At 40.3% G+C, this 15,508-nt stretch overlaps 1 protein-coding gene across 2 annotated transcripts in view; it reads right to left on the bottom strand.

The window, feature by feature from the left end:
* Positions 1-15,508, bottom strand: part of PPM1E (protein phosphatase, Mg2+/Mn2+ dependent 1E) — a 60,716-nt gene that overhangs the window by 16,828 nt on the left and 28,380 nt on the right. Inside the window, exon 1 of one of the 2 annotated variants that reach the window (XM_019287598.3) lies at positions 10,889-10,992. The exons of the other annotated variant lie outside the window; for it this stretch is intronic. Coding sequence (XP_019143143.1) covers positions 10,889-10,977 — 89 coding nt within the window. The 5' untranslated portion in view covers positions 10,978-10,992. Of the gene's footprint in view, positions 1-10,888; positions 10,993-15,508 lie in introns of those variants that run through there. 2 annotated transcript variants of the gene reach the window in all.

The following is a 15,508-nucleotide window of genomic DNA, read 5'->3' as shown; positions in this document are numbered from 1 at the left end:
ATGCATCCTCTGGTTCTGCCAAGCGGATGCTATTTCCAGCTCCCATCTCTGCAGGTTCTCCTCTCCTCACTCCCAGAGCAACTCTCTGACCTGTGCTGTTCTGCTGCTCTGCACAGCTGCTGGAAGTTTTGATGCTTATTTAAAGCCTGGTCACGGTGGACAAATGGAGTATTATTTTTTTTCCCCTAACACATGGCGAAACCCTGCACTAGATTTTATCTGCTGCAGTGAGTTACTAAAAAAACCCTGGCACACACACACACACAAACACAAAAAGAAACAAATAGAAAAAACAATGCACCTTTTAAAAGCTTGCATAACCAAAGCTCCTTGAGAAGTCATTTGAGCTGGCAGTGGTGAGACAGTAAAGATGCTTGATAAATCTGTTTGAAGGAGCTGCAAACGTGCTACCCAAGGAAGCTGCTATCTATAGGCTTCCCAGAGACAGCTGCCTGCTCACATCCCCAGCGATCCTGTCCTTGTGCTGACAGTTGTAAGCAACAGAAATATAATACACAAGCATTGCAAAAAGACACTGTTTGAGGTACATTTATCATACCCATGTCTGTGCAGACACTGCATTTACCAAATATTTAACCTTCTGCATTCTGCTCACTGACATTTTCTAGACCAATGTTATACAGATATGTTCCTGTAGTTAAGTCTATCTAAACTGGATGTTAAAAAATAACCAAACCAGAGGTGCACTGCTCATCAGAAAACCTCTGCCACAGCTGGATTAAGATGCTTCACCAGGGGAAACTCTTGGATTTTACCACACTGTTCTCAACACGTGAATTAGGCTCAGACCTCTAATGCACTTTCTGCTGTGTAGCATTCCCTTCTCCAGAGGGTGAAGTGCACACGACAGTACATAAAACCACCAAAATGCGAGCAAGACAAAATAAAAAGGTCACCTTTGTCTCTTTGATGAGGTACAATGTCATGAAGGGCAGCATGTATCTAAAATATAAATGCTTGCTGCCCACAAACCACTCATAAGCATTTGTGATTTAATGACTGTCAATAAAACACCATTGACCCTGCAGAGGTGAACTGTGAAGAATCCAAACCACACAAACCAGCCTCTCCCAAGCTCCTGGCTGGATAAATTGCCTGGGTATTATCTTTGAAACCAAATTCTATTCTTTCACTCATCCTCACAGCATGGAAGTTCTGAGGTTACTCATATTCCAGTCTCTGGGGCTGATGGCATGGCTGCTTTAAAAATGACAGAAATCACCTCCTGTAGCACCAACAACCCCTAAAAACCGAGCATGGATCTGCCAGGAGCTGGAAGCCAAGTAACTGCAAGAAATTGAATTCTCAGAAGTGACTGTGGGATGGTTTTCTTCATTACAGCAAAGAGCTGAAGATACAAAGTTTGCTGTTGAAAATCATATCCCAGCACTTCACAGCCAGATTGTATCCATCTGTTATTAAAAGAAAGGGAAACCTGGGCTTTGAAGAAATGCAGAGAAAAATGGACCACAATCCATGAACCTTTGGTATAACACCAAGATGTTGAGGATGTACCAATATAGACTCTCCCCCATCTAAATCAGAATATTTTCTGAGGAGCAAGATTCTGAGGGATCAGGATAGTTTTCTAATAAAATTTTAATTGCTGCTATGAAATGCCCTTTACAAAATTATAAAAATATTATTATAAAATATAAAAAACCCCAGCAAGCCACTTATTTGATGGGCATTGATTGTGCAGCTTAGATCCTTAGTATTCAGCTTTGCAAATGCAAACACATAGTGAAAATAAATCTGTGTTTACCCTATCATTAATTCATCAAAAGAAAGGTAATTTATTGGTATTACCCACTCATGTGACTTTCAGGGATTTATACTGAGAGGAAAGATCCTTTTGGATTTTGTTGTTGTTTCACAAGGATTATCCTGCATGTTTACACAGCACATTCTCTGCTCAGGGTGTGAGCGTGTCCAGAGTGCTCCAAAACCCACTCAGTGCCCACTTGGCACTGCTGGGACTGGAATGGGGACAAAGCCACATCAGTGCCAGGTGCTGCTTCCCTGGAGAAGTAAATTTCTTCACTGGAAACCCAGTGTCAACAGCAGTTACCTCACACTGAGTTTCCCTGCCAGACCAAGGCCTGTTTAAAAGCTCCACAGGACATTAAAAATGTCATTGATTTTTCTCTCTTTGGTGCTCAGTCAGTTTGAAAGTCAGCATAATTCAATATCTTTCTCCTGGTTCCATTAGCAAAGAAAGGATTCCATGCTTCAATCTATGCTGCCTTATTGGAAAAAGTAATTTAATTTTACATCTGAAAGTGTGCCAACATCAGCATAAAAGCGTACACTGTATACATCAGATTTAATTTATGAATTCTGCGTTTTGTCAAGCCAGAATGAGATGCTGTCTAAAATCAATGAGAGTATCCAAGCTCACTCTGAAGGTACTTATATACATTCTTATTATTTCAGATATTTTATGTCCTAGCTGGAGTTTTTGATGATTTCTCTCCTTGCTATAAAATATTAATGACACAGTCTCTAGAAAAGTTCATGTTGCAGCAAACTTGCAGAAGAGTTCAGGCACATCATTTACTTACCACTGATTCATGCCCTGATTTTTTCTCTCTGTTATAAATAAACTTTCACTGATACTTCCCTTAAGAGGAAGGAATATTCCATACAGATCTGATATGTCCAGAAATACAAATTAAATAAGAATCCCCCAATGCAGAGCCTCTGTTTTATTAGAGATCAGATTAACACACCCAAGTCCTCTGTCAAAAAGAAAAATGCATTTTGCTGTTATAGCTAATGACTTAATTTCAAATAAATGAAATAAAACGCTCCACAGCAACACATCCCCTGCTCTCTCCTGCAGATCATCATTAAGGCAAACAAACGTAAAATGACTTTTTAAAAAAGGGTGAAGATGGTGCCTGTTCAAACACCCAGCTCTCAGTAACACCCCACAGAGCCAGGCCCCAAAGCTCTGTGCTCCTGTTGTAACATTTGTCTTCATGTAACTGAGAAAAAATAAGAGCTACAGGCCAGGATTTCCAAATGACATTTGATCACTTAACTTCTTTCAACCCACTGAACAAATATCAAATATAAGGCAAAACACACCCCGGAAGATTTATGGCCACTGAGTCAGCAGCGAATGTTCCCTCGCTGCCTTCTCACTGCTGTGCAATGCACTTCATCACACAAATGGCTTGGGTGTTTATGCCAGATGTAAGATTAGATAATTACTCATCCAAGTCCTGGATGTCAACTCTTTTTGGTGGTAAAAAATTTATTCCAAATGCTCCATTTATAATCAGTGGACTTGCAAAAGCATTCTGGTGTTCTGCAGTGATACATCTCGGGATGTAATTCCGTGCGGGAACACGCTGTGTTTGTGCTGTACCAATGGCCTGCCTGATGTCAGCCCTTCCCAGCACGGAATTTTGTGTCTGCAAAACAGGGACAATGCTATTGACCTCTGGAAAGCAATTTCAAAGCCAATGATGAAGTGCCAGATATTATTAATTAAACCTAAAGTGGGGATGGAGCAAGAGAACAGCAATTCCCGTGCACTGATTCCCAGAAAATCCTGCTGCTCTTGTGCACAACATGCAAGAGAAAGAAATTAAAGCAAACATGAATAAACAATGCAGTACCTCTAAAAATAATTTTGCAGGCAGATATGTAACTACAAGCAGATTCAAAGATTACACAGTGGGGCACATTAAAGACTTTACTGGAACCTCAAATTCACAATTACTGACATTGATGCCCACGGAACAAGATGCTAGAGGGATAAAAGAGGCTCTATGATTGGGGTGAGTGCTCCTTTAAAGGAAAAACCCTTTAGTCACTCAGAAAGATCCCATCCTAATTCCCACTGTCACTTGTCCTTTGCAAAATTGCAAAGGATAATGGCAGGTTTAGGGGTTTAGGCTTTTTCTTTAAAGGATAATCAAAATGTTTTAGCTATTCTGTTTCACATTACAGTCCCTAATGCATTCTGTTCTACTCAGCCACATAGTTATTTCAGTCATTCTTAATAAATAACAGTTGCCAGTAGTAGTTAAGCCAACAGATCTGAATTATTTATAGTGTTGAGGAAGAGAACAGCAGATAAAATACGTTAGGGCTTTGGGTTGTTCTGGCCTGAACGACACAATGGCAGCCTTTAGATGTTTTTCACCAGGCTGTAAAATATCCTGTTACCAATCCTGGTTTAAAAGATTTCCTAAAGAGGCAGCAGCCAAACGTCCAGCCGTCCATCTTCAATAATCACAGTCATGAACAGCAGGTGAGAGACTCTCCCAAATACAGCACTGGCAGAAAGCTCGATTTCACTGGACAGGTTAAATGGCTACTTAGGATTAATCCTAAATTATTATAAATAAGCAGAACTTACTTATTTACATATCATTTAGCATGGATCTAAATCTTCCAGTAAATTATTTAAAATAGTGTCAAATTTAAATGTTTCTCTTCTCCCTTTGCCTATAATCCCCCTTCCATTCAGCTGGAAAAATATCACCTACATTTTACAACGGCAAATCCAACTTCCCATTCCAGGCTGGAGCATGGCAATCCCAGCCCCTGTCACTCCTTTTTAAGAGGCCACATCATGAAACATTGAACACACAGAAAACAACAGGGACAGAAATTATCTTGACATTAACTTGACAAATTATGTTACACACAGATGTTGAGTTTAATGTTCTTTGTAGCTTAAAAGATGCATTCCAGTATCTGTCCTGATGGGTTGCTGGGATAATGTGCCTCTGCTGGGCAGTGCCTGGGTGGAAATTTGTGGGAATATCTGACTTTTCCACCTTGTGCTGACATCACAGGGGACTGCACCAGCGGGAAATTCACTGTACAACAGATTCACAAGGACAATTGTGCCCACAAACGCCAAGGAGAGATTTACACTCAGATGCTGCAGGGAGAAGAACTGGGGGAGTAGTTGTAGCAACATAAGCTTCAACCACACAGTTTTCCTTTTATAGCTCACCTTCCACTTTCTATATGGATCTATTTACAGCAGGAAATGCTGCAAATTGTAGCATCTCTAAGGAGTAAAAAGAATTAAAAAATAACAAAAGAAAAGAAAATCTGGAGAGGTAAAAATCCAACCAGACTTTCTCCTACCAAATACTGATGAAATGGAGGAGGAATAACACTTGGAGGCAATGTCAGGTTATTAAGGCCTCTGGAAGTGGCTCCATGACATGTCAGACTGTAGGAATGAGGCACAGCATCCCAGGGAGGGGCAGGCTCAAGTGACAGGATCTCTGTGCTTCCCTGCTCCCCCTTCCTTGGCTCAGCCTCCCTCCTCTCCCAGTTCCGAGGTTTATTGAGGATCCACACTCTGAGGTTACCAAGGTGGGGAAGATTCTGTGAGGTCCAAAGCTGAGAAATGTGGTTTTCCATGGGGCCAGGCAGGTCCTGAGCCCGTGGAACACAGAGCCTGCCTGCAGTACACAGCTAAATTTAGCTCTTTTTGCTCACAAAGGCTCTAGGAATTGATTCCCAACAAACTGGAGATCAATCCTGCAGTGCTGTGGCCTCTCTCCTGTCCTGGAAGGTACAGGGGATTATTTAAAATTTGGGAGACATGTCTTAAAATTATTCCCAGCCCCATTTAAAAACAAATCTCTGCACATTTTCCAATCACTGTTATAAGGTCAACTGAAAAAAAAAGATCTGTCACCTTTTATAGCTGTGACATTACAAATCTCACCAGATTATGGATGTTGGTTCTTTACCATGGACTTCCAACACTACACAAATTCTCCCACACAAATCCTGCCTATTCACCAAAATTTGGGACTTTGTTTATGCAGCATAATCAGTCTTGTCTTTAAGTCTTATTTGTTGCATTTGATTTTCTATGAGATTAACACCTTCAAATCACCCATTTCAGAGGTGACAACTCTGCCTCAATCCAGTGCAGCTCATGTAAGAATTACCCAACAGCTCTGCTTTCCCTCTCCCCCTCCACAAAGAAGATTGCCAACTTTTCCCCTAAGCTTATTATCAAACCTGTGATCTCTTCAGAAGAGGGACGAGCTCTAAATATAAGAAAGAATCTGTTACATAATACCCTGAGCAAGGAGGCAGCACACAACAGCCTGTAGACAACATGAGCCTGAGTCCATCAAGAGTGGAAAAGGGAGGGAAATCTGTGACATTGCCCAGTGCCAGGCCTTGGGTCCATCCTGTGCAGAGCCAAACCCACAGAGAACATGGAATCATGTGCAAAACTTAAGGGTTTATCTCTGTGGAAGATAAACAAATGCAAACAGGTGACATTATCTGGAAGTTGATTCAGGATGTGGCAGAAATTTACTGAGATCAGAAGAAATCTTCCTCAAACACAAGGAGGACTTGTTTGAAGCTGCCTGAACCCGGATTGTAAATAATGCACTGGTGAGGACTGACTCACCCCCGTGATGAGGAGGCTCAAAGCTGCTTCCAATGGAGCAGTGTCACAGCTCTAATCAACAGTTAAGAGAGTTCCTCAGGAGCCACACTATCAATTACCCCGGTAATACATATTCAGGGATATGTAAGGATATGCAGGATATGCAGGGATACCAGACAGAGAGAATACAAAATCAAAACATCAATAAAAAATAAGGAACCTTTGGAGACAAATTATTATCTTCTATGTCTACAGTGCTTTGTGCATTCCCAAAGGATTTAGAATCTAAAAATAAATTATTACTTCTACCAGCACTGACATCCAAGCTACCTTGGATGAAAAGCAGCAAATTGCTAACCATGGATAGCAATATTACACAACTGTTTTGAACAAACAGCAAGAAATGAACCATGCTGGAAAGAACAGCAGGACTCTACACAGAAATTGAGGCTAAAATTTAACCAGAATAATGTGAATATTACCTTGATTTTCTACACTTGTGGTGGGATATAAATTAGAACTGTCTGCCTTGATATCTCATCCTCAGTCTCCATCATCCTTCTTTCATCATTCTTTAGCACCATACTGAGACACTGCCTTGAAGGAAAATACTCAACATCTGCAGCTGAAATACATTTTATATATATATACACACATATATGTATTTAAATATAAGCAATCACCACAGATTCCTTGGGAAAAGGAAGAAGGAAGATTCCTAGAGCAGGTAGAACATCGAAGGTCACACAAACCCACGTAGCTAACTCAGAAATTATTAGAACTCTGGGCTAAGTAATGTTTTGAAAATAAATTCGATCAATTCTGTCTCCAAAACACACTATGGTAATGGTATTGGTAGATAAAATCTTCTAACAATGATTAAAAAAATAAAGAAACAAATGGGCCTCTGCAAGGCACAGCTCTGGATTAAGGGCAGCAGTAAATTAGAGTAATAATTATATACACATAAAAGAACAAATTCAGGAGGAGGCAATCAAGGAAAGATCAAATACAACTAGGTTTTCTTAGTTGGAGCAGAGATTTCTGTGAAAGAGTTTGGAGAAGAGCCATGAAAGTGCAAGAATTTTTATTGGTCAACAAAGCACCAAACGTAAAAAATAAAATCAGTATTCCAAATCCACACTGGAAATGACAATGAATTATTTTTGCTGGGTTTATCTGTAAAACACTGCTAATAGCACACAATTGGATCTATCACACGTACAGTCAGGCAGCACCAAGATTCCTCAAGGGCAGAGAGTTTTCAAATCAAAATACAGGTGGTGCACCCGCCTGAGTGAGCTTTTTAATGAGGCATGGAAGCGACACAAGAGACACAACTGCAACGGGTTAGATTGAAAATAATATAGCAAGATAAAACTAAAGATTAGGAACACCAGCTGAGCTCTGAGATAACACAGGAGAAGTTACTGCTAAAGCAAGATTTGAGTTATAATAACCCAGCAGTGGTAAATTGGAAGATGTAACGTGATAGGAGCCTGAGCACTGCTCCCAGTTCTGGGGCTGACAAATGACACCTCTGCCAGCAAATCATTTAATCCCTGCACATCCATCCATCTAGGAGTCAAAGAGGTTTATTGCCTTAAAACTTTGGAAGAATACCATGAAATTTAATTTATTAATACCTGAAAACTATGCTTTAATCCTTGGGCAGAAGGTGCTGGGGAATGACAAGGTATTTACAAAGTTACCACTGCCTCATAAAATATTTCTGTATTTTGTTCAGTGAATTCTCATCTGTTTCTGTCCTGTTTCAGTTCACGATTCCACAGCACTTCTTGACTTAGAGATGTTAAAAAACAATAATGGACTGATGGCAAAACGCTCACTTTTATCAAAACTTGGTGTTTTCTAATATTTAATATGGTTTCTTTGATCAGGGCTGTTTATATCATCATCAGCCATCCCACATTTTTGCTGAAATCATTCATTTGATTTGTAGATTTTTAGAAGTACCAAAGACAGGGAGACAATCACTTCATTCCCAAATAAAGCTCAGCAAGGCTGGAGCCTGAGCACTGATTTACTTTCACCTGGCTGAGATGGCAGCAAAGGAAAATGCTCAGGAAAATAAAATAGAGACATAAGAAACCACCAAAGAAAATAAAAACTGATGCCCAGCAGAGTGGAATTGACCTCACTCTGCCACTGAGAGCCCAGACAGACCAAGCTCTCTCACCCACAGGGACAGCCTGTGGCAGGAAGGCTGAGAAATCCAATTAGGGAAACTTCCCAGGCTCCCTGTTTCCAGGGATATTGGATTCTTCTTGATATTTAGAAGAACTTGTCAAGAACAATTGCACAGTTCCTCCTGAGCCTTCAGCTCTGAGTCACCATCACATTAGGGAAAGGTGAGCTTCATTTAGACAGCACAGAAGAGTAAATTACCTGGTTTTTTTAAGGTCTCATGTAGCCTTTAAGGGACCACGTTATTTATGTATTTATTTATGGTTGTATTTCTCACATCTTCCCTTTTTTAAAAGAACTATGAGAATGTCATTAATCTTCACAGGGATCAATCATATTCCTGGGCATGAGGGAAAGAGGTTTCCATGTTTGATGGAGAACTTTGTATCTCTGGTACTTTCCTGCAGAAATGGCTTAAAGGAAGAAAGGGATATTCCTTTAGGATTCTTCCTCCTGCAAAATGTATTGCCCCAATCTTCCTAGCAAGGAAACTGGAAAAGCTGAAAAGAAATAATTAGCATTTATAGCCATTTCTTAAACACAGATCTAATCTTGTAAGAAAGAAAATGCCCATTTTGATAGCAAGTTTCATTTAGGCTAAAAAAGGAATATATGTGGCCCTTCAAGTACATGTGTTCAGTTTAATGTGATCTCGGTCGAAAACAAAAGTGAATATTACTGATTTTAACACCTCACTGATCAAAGCTCTTCTCTGATGCAGGGAACAAGAAAAATTAGCAGAGAAAAGAACAGAGGACATGAAAAATTTGCAGGGAAAAGAACAATAAAGTCCAATAAGACACATCTGAGTAACTGCTCAGGTTCTCATATCTGCAAAACCTCACCAAGAGAGAAAGAAAGAAATAGAAAGAAAGGAAAAAATTAATGGAATGATTGAGATTAATTTGCCTACTTGCTGCTACAGTAATTAAAGACCTCTTTCTTATCATGAGAATGTCTCAGGCATCCCATTCATGAGGGAGATTGACACACTGATATATTTTACTTCCAAGTTAGAATGGATTTCTCTTCCATTTCAGCCACTCTGGACTATATTGAAGGAAAATAGTGCAGAAGACTGATAAGAGCAAGAAACAGTGAATAACATTTAGTCAGGATTGCAAAGAATTCTGCATCCTGGATCTACCTTTGATAAAGGAGCAAGATGGCAACAGGAATTGGACATTTCTCCTCTCTGTCTTTTCTATGGATCTTTTCACCCTCCCACATCCCAGCCCTTGCCCACACAATTCAAATCAGCTCTGCCTTGTGTTACCCAAGGATGACAATTAACAGAGACCTCCCAACATTTTCCTTGCACATCCTTCCAGCCAGACCTCTTCCCTCCAAAAGGGATTGTTGTGAAGTGATGGTGCAGAAAAAGGCACGGGATGTGAAATGGTCAGGAAATAGGGGAAATTAGAGGAGTAAAACCCCTGGCTGTACTCCAGGTTGTTCCAATAATCAGTCTATATCTATTTCCTTCGAAGTCTCCCTATTGGAATAAAATGCCTGTTGAAATACCACATTCTTAAAAATCAAAAGCAGCAACCAATTAAAAAAAAAAAAAGGAAAGTAAACCCCCAGATTTCTCACTCCATGTATTTAATACGAGGTTGTTTCCTGATGAAACCCTTAGTAAGTGGGAGTAGTCAGGGAGACACTTGGATTTACATAAATTTGAGACAGAAAAATGCTGTTAGAGTAAGTCCATGGCACTGCATGGTTGGGATTGAGTCTTCCAGTAGAAATTACTCCAGGCTGCAGACAGACACAGCGCTGAGTCTCAGGCAAAAATTCATAATTAACTTCAGAGGATGTCCTTAAATTCAATCATTGCCCGCCCCTTTACAACATTAGCACAATATTTACATGTTGTTCATACACAATATGCCCCAACTCTAAGTTATTATTTTACCTTGCTTTTAAGTCCATTTTATCATTGCCACACAAATTTTAAATATGACTCCATGCCATTCCTGATATGATATGATTTTTACCCTTTTAAAAGGAGCAGTACACATATCACAGCAACACTCAGCAGTTAATATAATTTAATGCAAAACTACACACAATTTTCAAAATGGATAGTGGAATTTATTTAAGAGTTCTGCTAGACTCAACTTGATATAGTGCATCATCATACAGTGGAATAGGTAATAACTTAGGATTTTTTCCTCATAATGGCCAGTAAATTCAAATTCTAATAATTCTTCTATAAGAAATTCATCTGGTAAAGACCCAGGTGAAGCATAAGACACTCACCAAAAGATACCAAGGTTCTCAGCTTGCCAAACGCAGAAGAGATTTAAAAGAATCATCCATTTGCTTTTTTGGCACAAAAATCCCAACATTCGACGAACAATTTCTAAGAGATCCAAGATGGAAATAGGAAGGAGCACACCCAGCAATACCTGGTGAAGAGTTTACCAAAGGGACAGAGAGAAAGTGGCAGAACAAGACCCAGACATGCACCACAATCCTCACAGCCAGACAACTCCTGTGCAAGGTGTGTTCTTCCAGCCACTCCCATCTTTTTTCTGGTTACAATTTCATTTCCCTTTGGGGGAACAAAAAAAAAAAAACAAACCACATTCAGATTTGAAAAGAAACGTGTAAGATGAATGTATGAAGGCTTTGGAGGCTGCAATAAAAAACAACAGATGGCTGAAGAGTGCCTGCACGCCCCAGTTCACTCCTGGGCCCCTGGTCTCGTTCCAACGCCAGTGACGCCAGCAGAGCCCCTCCAGTGACTTCCAGCCCAAGGATCACGGATTGTCCCACGTGTGCTGGAGAGGAGAGGCCTTGCACAGGCTGTGCTTCCTCACTCCTCAAGCTGCAGCCATTCCATGCATCCTACAGGATTCAAGGATAATGTCTATTTTCTGATATTTTGTTCTCCAACTAAATTACTTCAGCTGCAATAAAGATTTTAACTTTATGAATGCAAATCAGAGAGCAGTGAGAAGGACCTAAAGTTTAGAAAATGTTGCCCATGAATAAATGATGATGGCCAAGGAAAACACCAGAATTCCCATGGAACAATGAGACCGAGGAAGATTTGATATTGTTTCCTGTGCTAATGAGGAAGGGATAAACATGATTGACAAAATTAACAGGAGGGATTCAGACTGGGCACTAGGAAAACTTTCCACCTGTAACTCCCATCACCAAGACCTGGAATAGCCTTGCAAAAGGACGTTGTGGGATCTCCACTGCCAGGATTTGAGGTGAGGTCAGAAAAGGAGCTCCCAGGATGGGTTTAGATTTAGTGAGTTCTACCTTGAGGTAGAAACATGGACTCAATGACCTCCTGAGCTGCTTTTCAGCCCTATTTTCTATGGTTTTTCTATTCTATTAAAACATGTGAAATTTCCCTTAGCTCTTTTCCTTAAAGCAAGGAGGGTAATTCAAGAGACACCGGATCTCCAGAGCATAGTCCTTAATTAATTAACCTCATAACGTAACCTGCAGTCACATTGCGCAGTGTGGTGCACTCCCCCTCCAGCACCTGCCCTACATTCTGGTGTCTTCTGCCTACGGAATGTGGAGCTGGATCACAAAGAGAGTGGTGTGGCCTAACTCTGGGAAATCAATGGGAATCGAGGTGACTAATTAGGAATTGTAATCAGGCCTTTAATCCAAAGCAATAGAAAGACATGCCTTTGGAATCCGATTAGCTGCTTAATAATTCAAAACAGGCCCCCAATAATATATTGACTGCCTGGGAAAAGGCATCTTTTTCTGAGGCCCAGAGTCTCACATTTCCACTGAACTCCCAAGGGAAGAGAAGCCAACCCTCAGTCAAAGCAAAATCCACGAGGCATCTGCACTGGCTGTAACATTTTGGGGTTGTTCTCAGTCAGGGCTGCTCATTTATGGCTGTAAAATGCTACAGGACTGAAGAACCAGCTCTTCTACATCTCTTTGTAAAGAATCATTCTGTAATGATTTCAATTCTTCTAAGACTTCTCTGCCCTATTAAAAAAAATATTTTAAATCATTGTTTTAGGGTAGCATCTCCCACACAGGCAGATCTTTGGGTGCATTACAGGCAACACCCTTTGCTGATCCCCTGCTCTCATCCCAGCTGCTGAGAGCCAGAACTGAGAGACTTAATTACTGCACCTTTCAATAAGGATTTAATTTTATTTTTGCTCTTTCTGCTGCAAATGCCCATGAATCAGAGGGTCACTTTAAACACAGAATTCAATTTAATTATACTCAAAGGCATTTTTATCATTAAACAGGTCAACTTATTAAAAAAAAAATACCTTGATTATGAGTAATGGAAAGCCTGGCAGGCAATCCAGGAGAGCTTCACCCTGAAAGCTCGCACACCCATTTGTTTAGATTTGTTTACTAAGCACTGGGCAAGGTCCCACTGAATGAACATGACAGCATTAACTGCAACTGCATTCAATATTTAACTGGAAGTAGATTTTAATGCTTCTTTACTGATTTTGTTTTAAAGGGAATATTTACCAGTATTTGTAAACTGGACTATTAATTTCTAATAAAGGCATGGAATGAGAAAAGCAACACAAGGCCATTGATTGAGAATATGACACTGAACTGGATCTGGCAACATCCTTCCCAAGGTGCAGAGTGATTCCACAGAATCAGGCCCAGCCCTCAGCTAGGATTGGATCCTTTCTCAGGTAGGACACTGTTTTAATTACATGCCAGGCAGGATGTCTCTGATGGACTATCCTCATGTGAACCAGATCTAAATAGAAAAATCCATGCTGTTCATGAAAGCCTTGATGAACAACGTAGAAGAGAGTAAACATTCTGGAGAAAAACCATTCTGGATAGGAGGGAACAGAAGAAAAGGAAAGCTATTTTCATGCTTGGGTCTTTTCAAGGCAAGCATTTGCATATTTTTGCTTTATTTCGTATGCAACTCCGTGTAACATGATTTCTGTGCTATTTATAAGGCTAAGTAGTCAAGTAACTGTGTGTTTTTTATATCCCCTTCCTTTATGCACCCCATTTTCATTAACTGTTTGTTTTCTAACAGTTCAACAGGCCTAGAACTCATCTGTTTATTTAACTGTATGGTCAACACTAATTTGAAAACTGGTTGTTATTTTTAACCACTTGCTGTATGTATAAAAATGAATTAATTCTATTATTTTAAGCTAAAGGCTTTAAAAGGTAATTACACAAGGATGCAAGGCAAGAAGTAAATACAAGTTTTTACTGATTTCCAAAAGGTTCTTACCTTCATCTTTATGTCCTCATGACACAGAAAGGGAATCAAACTGCAGAGATAAAAAGCTATTACCTGAGAGGAGCCTGATTGCAAAGCCAGTTCTTCTCTGGACTCAGAGGCATACGGAACACTTTCCTAACTCACCCAGGATTACTTTATGACCCTGATCACAGATAACCACAAACACACAGATATCTCAAATGGAAGAACTAGAAGCAATTTCTGTTCTTGGAAGAGTCTTTTGCTGATTCATGAAGGTATCCAGACACAAGAGTAGGAGCTCTCACAATCCACAAAGACAACGTGGTATTACCACAACCCTGGATTCTCATACTTCATTTTCAGCTTCCTTTTCTACATAAAATCAAACATTGCACAGCTACAGCACCACAGAACTGTCAGAAAACCAGGACCACATGGATATTTGCCATAAATTGGTTCTTATGGCAGATGATCTCAGAGGTTCATGAGGTTTGGTTTTATCAGGAGAACTGATGCATTATCTTCCTCTACAGACGTTTATTTAAAAAGGGATATATCCAGTTCTTCTCACATCAGTTGCTGGTGTTCCTTTCTCTCCCATGGCCTCGTCTCTCTCCTCTCCCGGCTTTGTAATATGCCCTCAGCTGAGGTTGTTACTCTCCTGTCCAGACTGGAAAGAGCAGCAGATTTCCTGGTAATGGATTCATCTGCTGTTCTCTGATGATCTATTTTTGCTCAGATGATTCAATTTAATGTTCCTACAGTGTACAAGGCTGACCTAAGCTCTCTCAGGTGATGACCTAAGGAGTACCATTACCTTCATTAGTCATAAAAAATTTCCAAGATTAAGTCTCTTAAGGAAACAAATCCGAATGAAAAAAAGAAAGCAGTGTAAATACACAAACTTGCTGCTGCAATGTGACACTGAAGAGGCACTAAAATGTGCTTAATAGTCTCCAGTTAGGTCTCAAACATTCATTTTCCAGGTATTAGGTAGTTGATAATTGTTTGTTTGGACACAAGAGCAAAGACCTTTCAAATGGCACAGCACTTGGATATTTAATTGGAATTCTCTGTAGGAGTTTGCCATATTTTTTTTGTTACCATTCTCACAAATTCCTGAGGTAGCTCTGTAAATAAGGTCACCACAAAGAAATTGGGCTGTGTATGAGCATAACAGAGCAGCACTTGGTTCTTGTGCTGCCTCCTCGCCCTCTTTACTTCTGCATGTGCCCCTTGCAGCCCTTCTGCAGCTCTGTCCGTGAGTTTGGCAGGTGGCAGTGACAAGAATCCCAATGATGTCATCTTTGTCACTCAGCACTTCTGAGGACACCATCCCTGTCACCTCCACAATAATGAGGAGCACACCAAGTGCAACAGCACTTTCCAAATGCTGAACAGGGTAAAGGAGCAATAAAGGCAAAGCAGGAGCAAGGGATGGTGGTGATGGAAAGCCCTAGTCCCCCCTAGAAGTCCAGGAATACACAGATATGTGTTGGAAGATCCGGGATCTGGGCTGTCTTTTCTTGCATTCCATTGGAATTGCAAGTGGTGGCTACTGAGCCCTGCAGAAAATGCTTCATGACCCGAGGAAGTTACAATTTCAATATTGAAATTGTCAGTCAAAAGGAGAGGAAAGAAGGGCAAGAGAAGTGAAGCACTAAAGGCATGAAAAGAATAATGAT

The sequence above is a fragment of the Corvus cornix genome, chromosome 19, assembly GCF_000738735.6.
Source record: "Corvus cornix cornix isolate S_Up_H32 chromosome 19, ASM73873v5, whole genome shotgun sequence".
Taxonomy (NCBI): domain Eukaryota; kingdom Metazoa; phylum Chordata; class Aves; order Passeriformes; family Corvidae; genus Corvus; species Corvus cornix.
The sequence above is the reverse complement of the archived record's forward strand: the minus strand, read 5'-3'. Positions and strand labels throughout refer to the sequence as shown.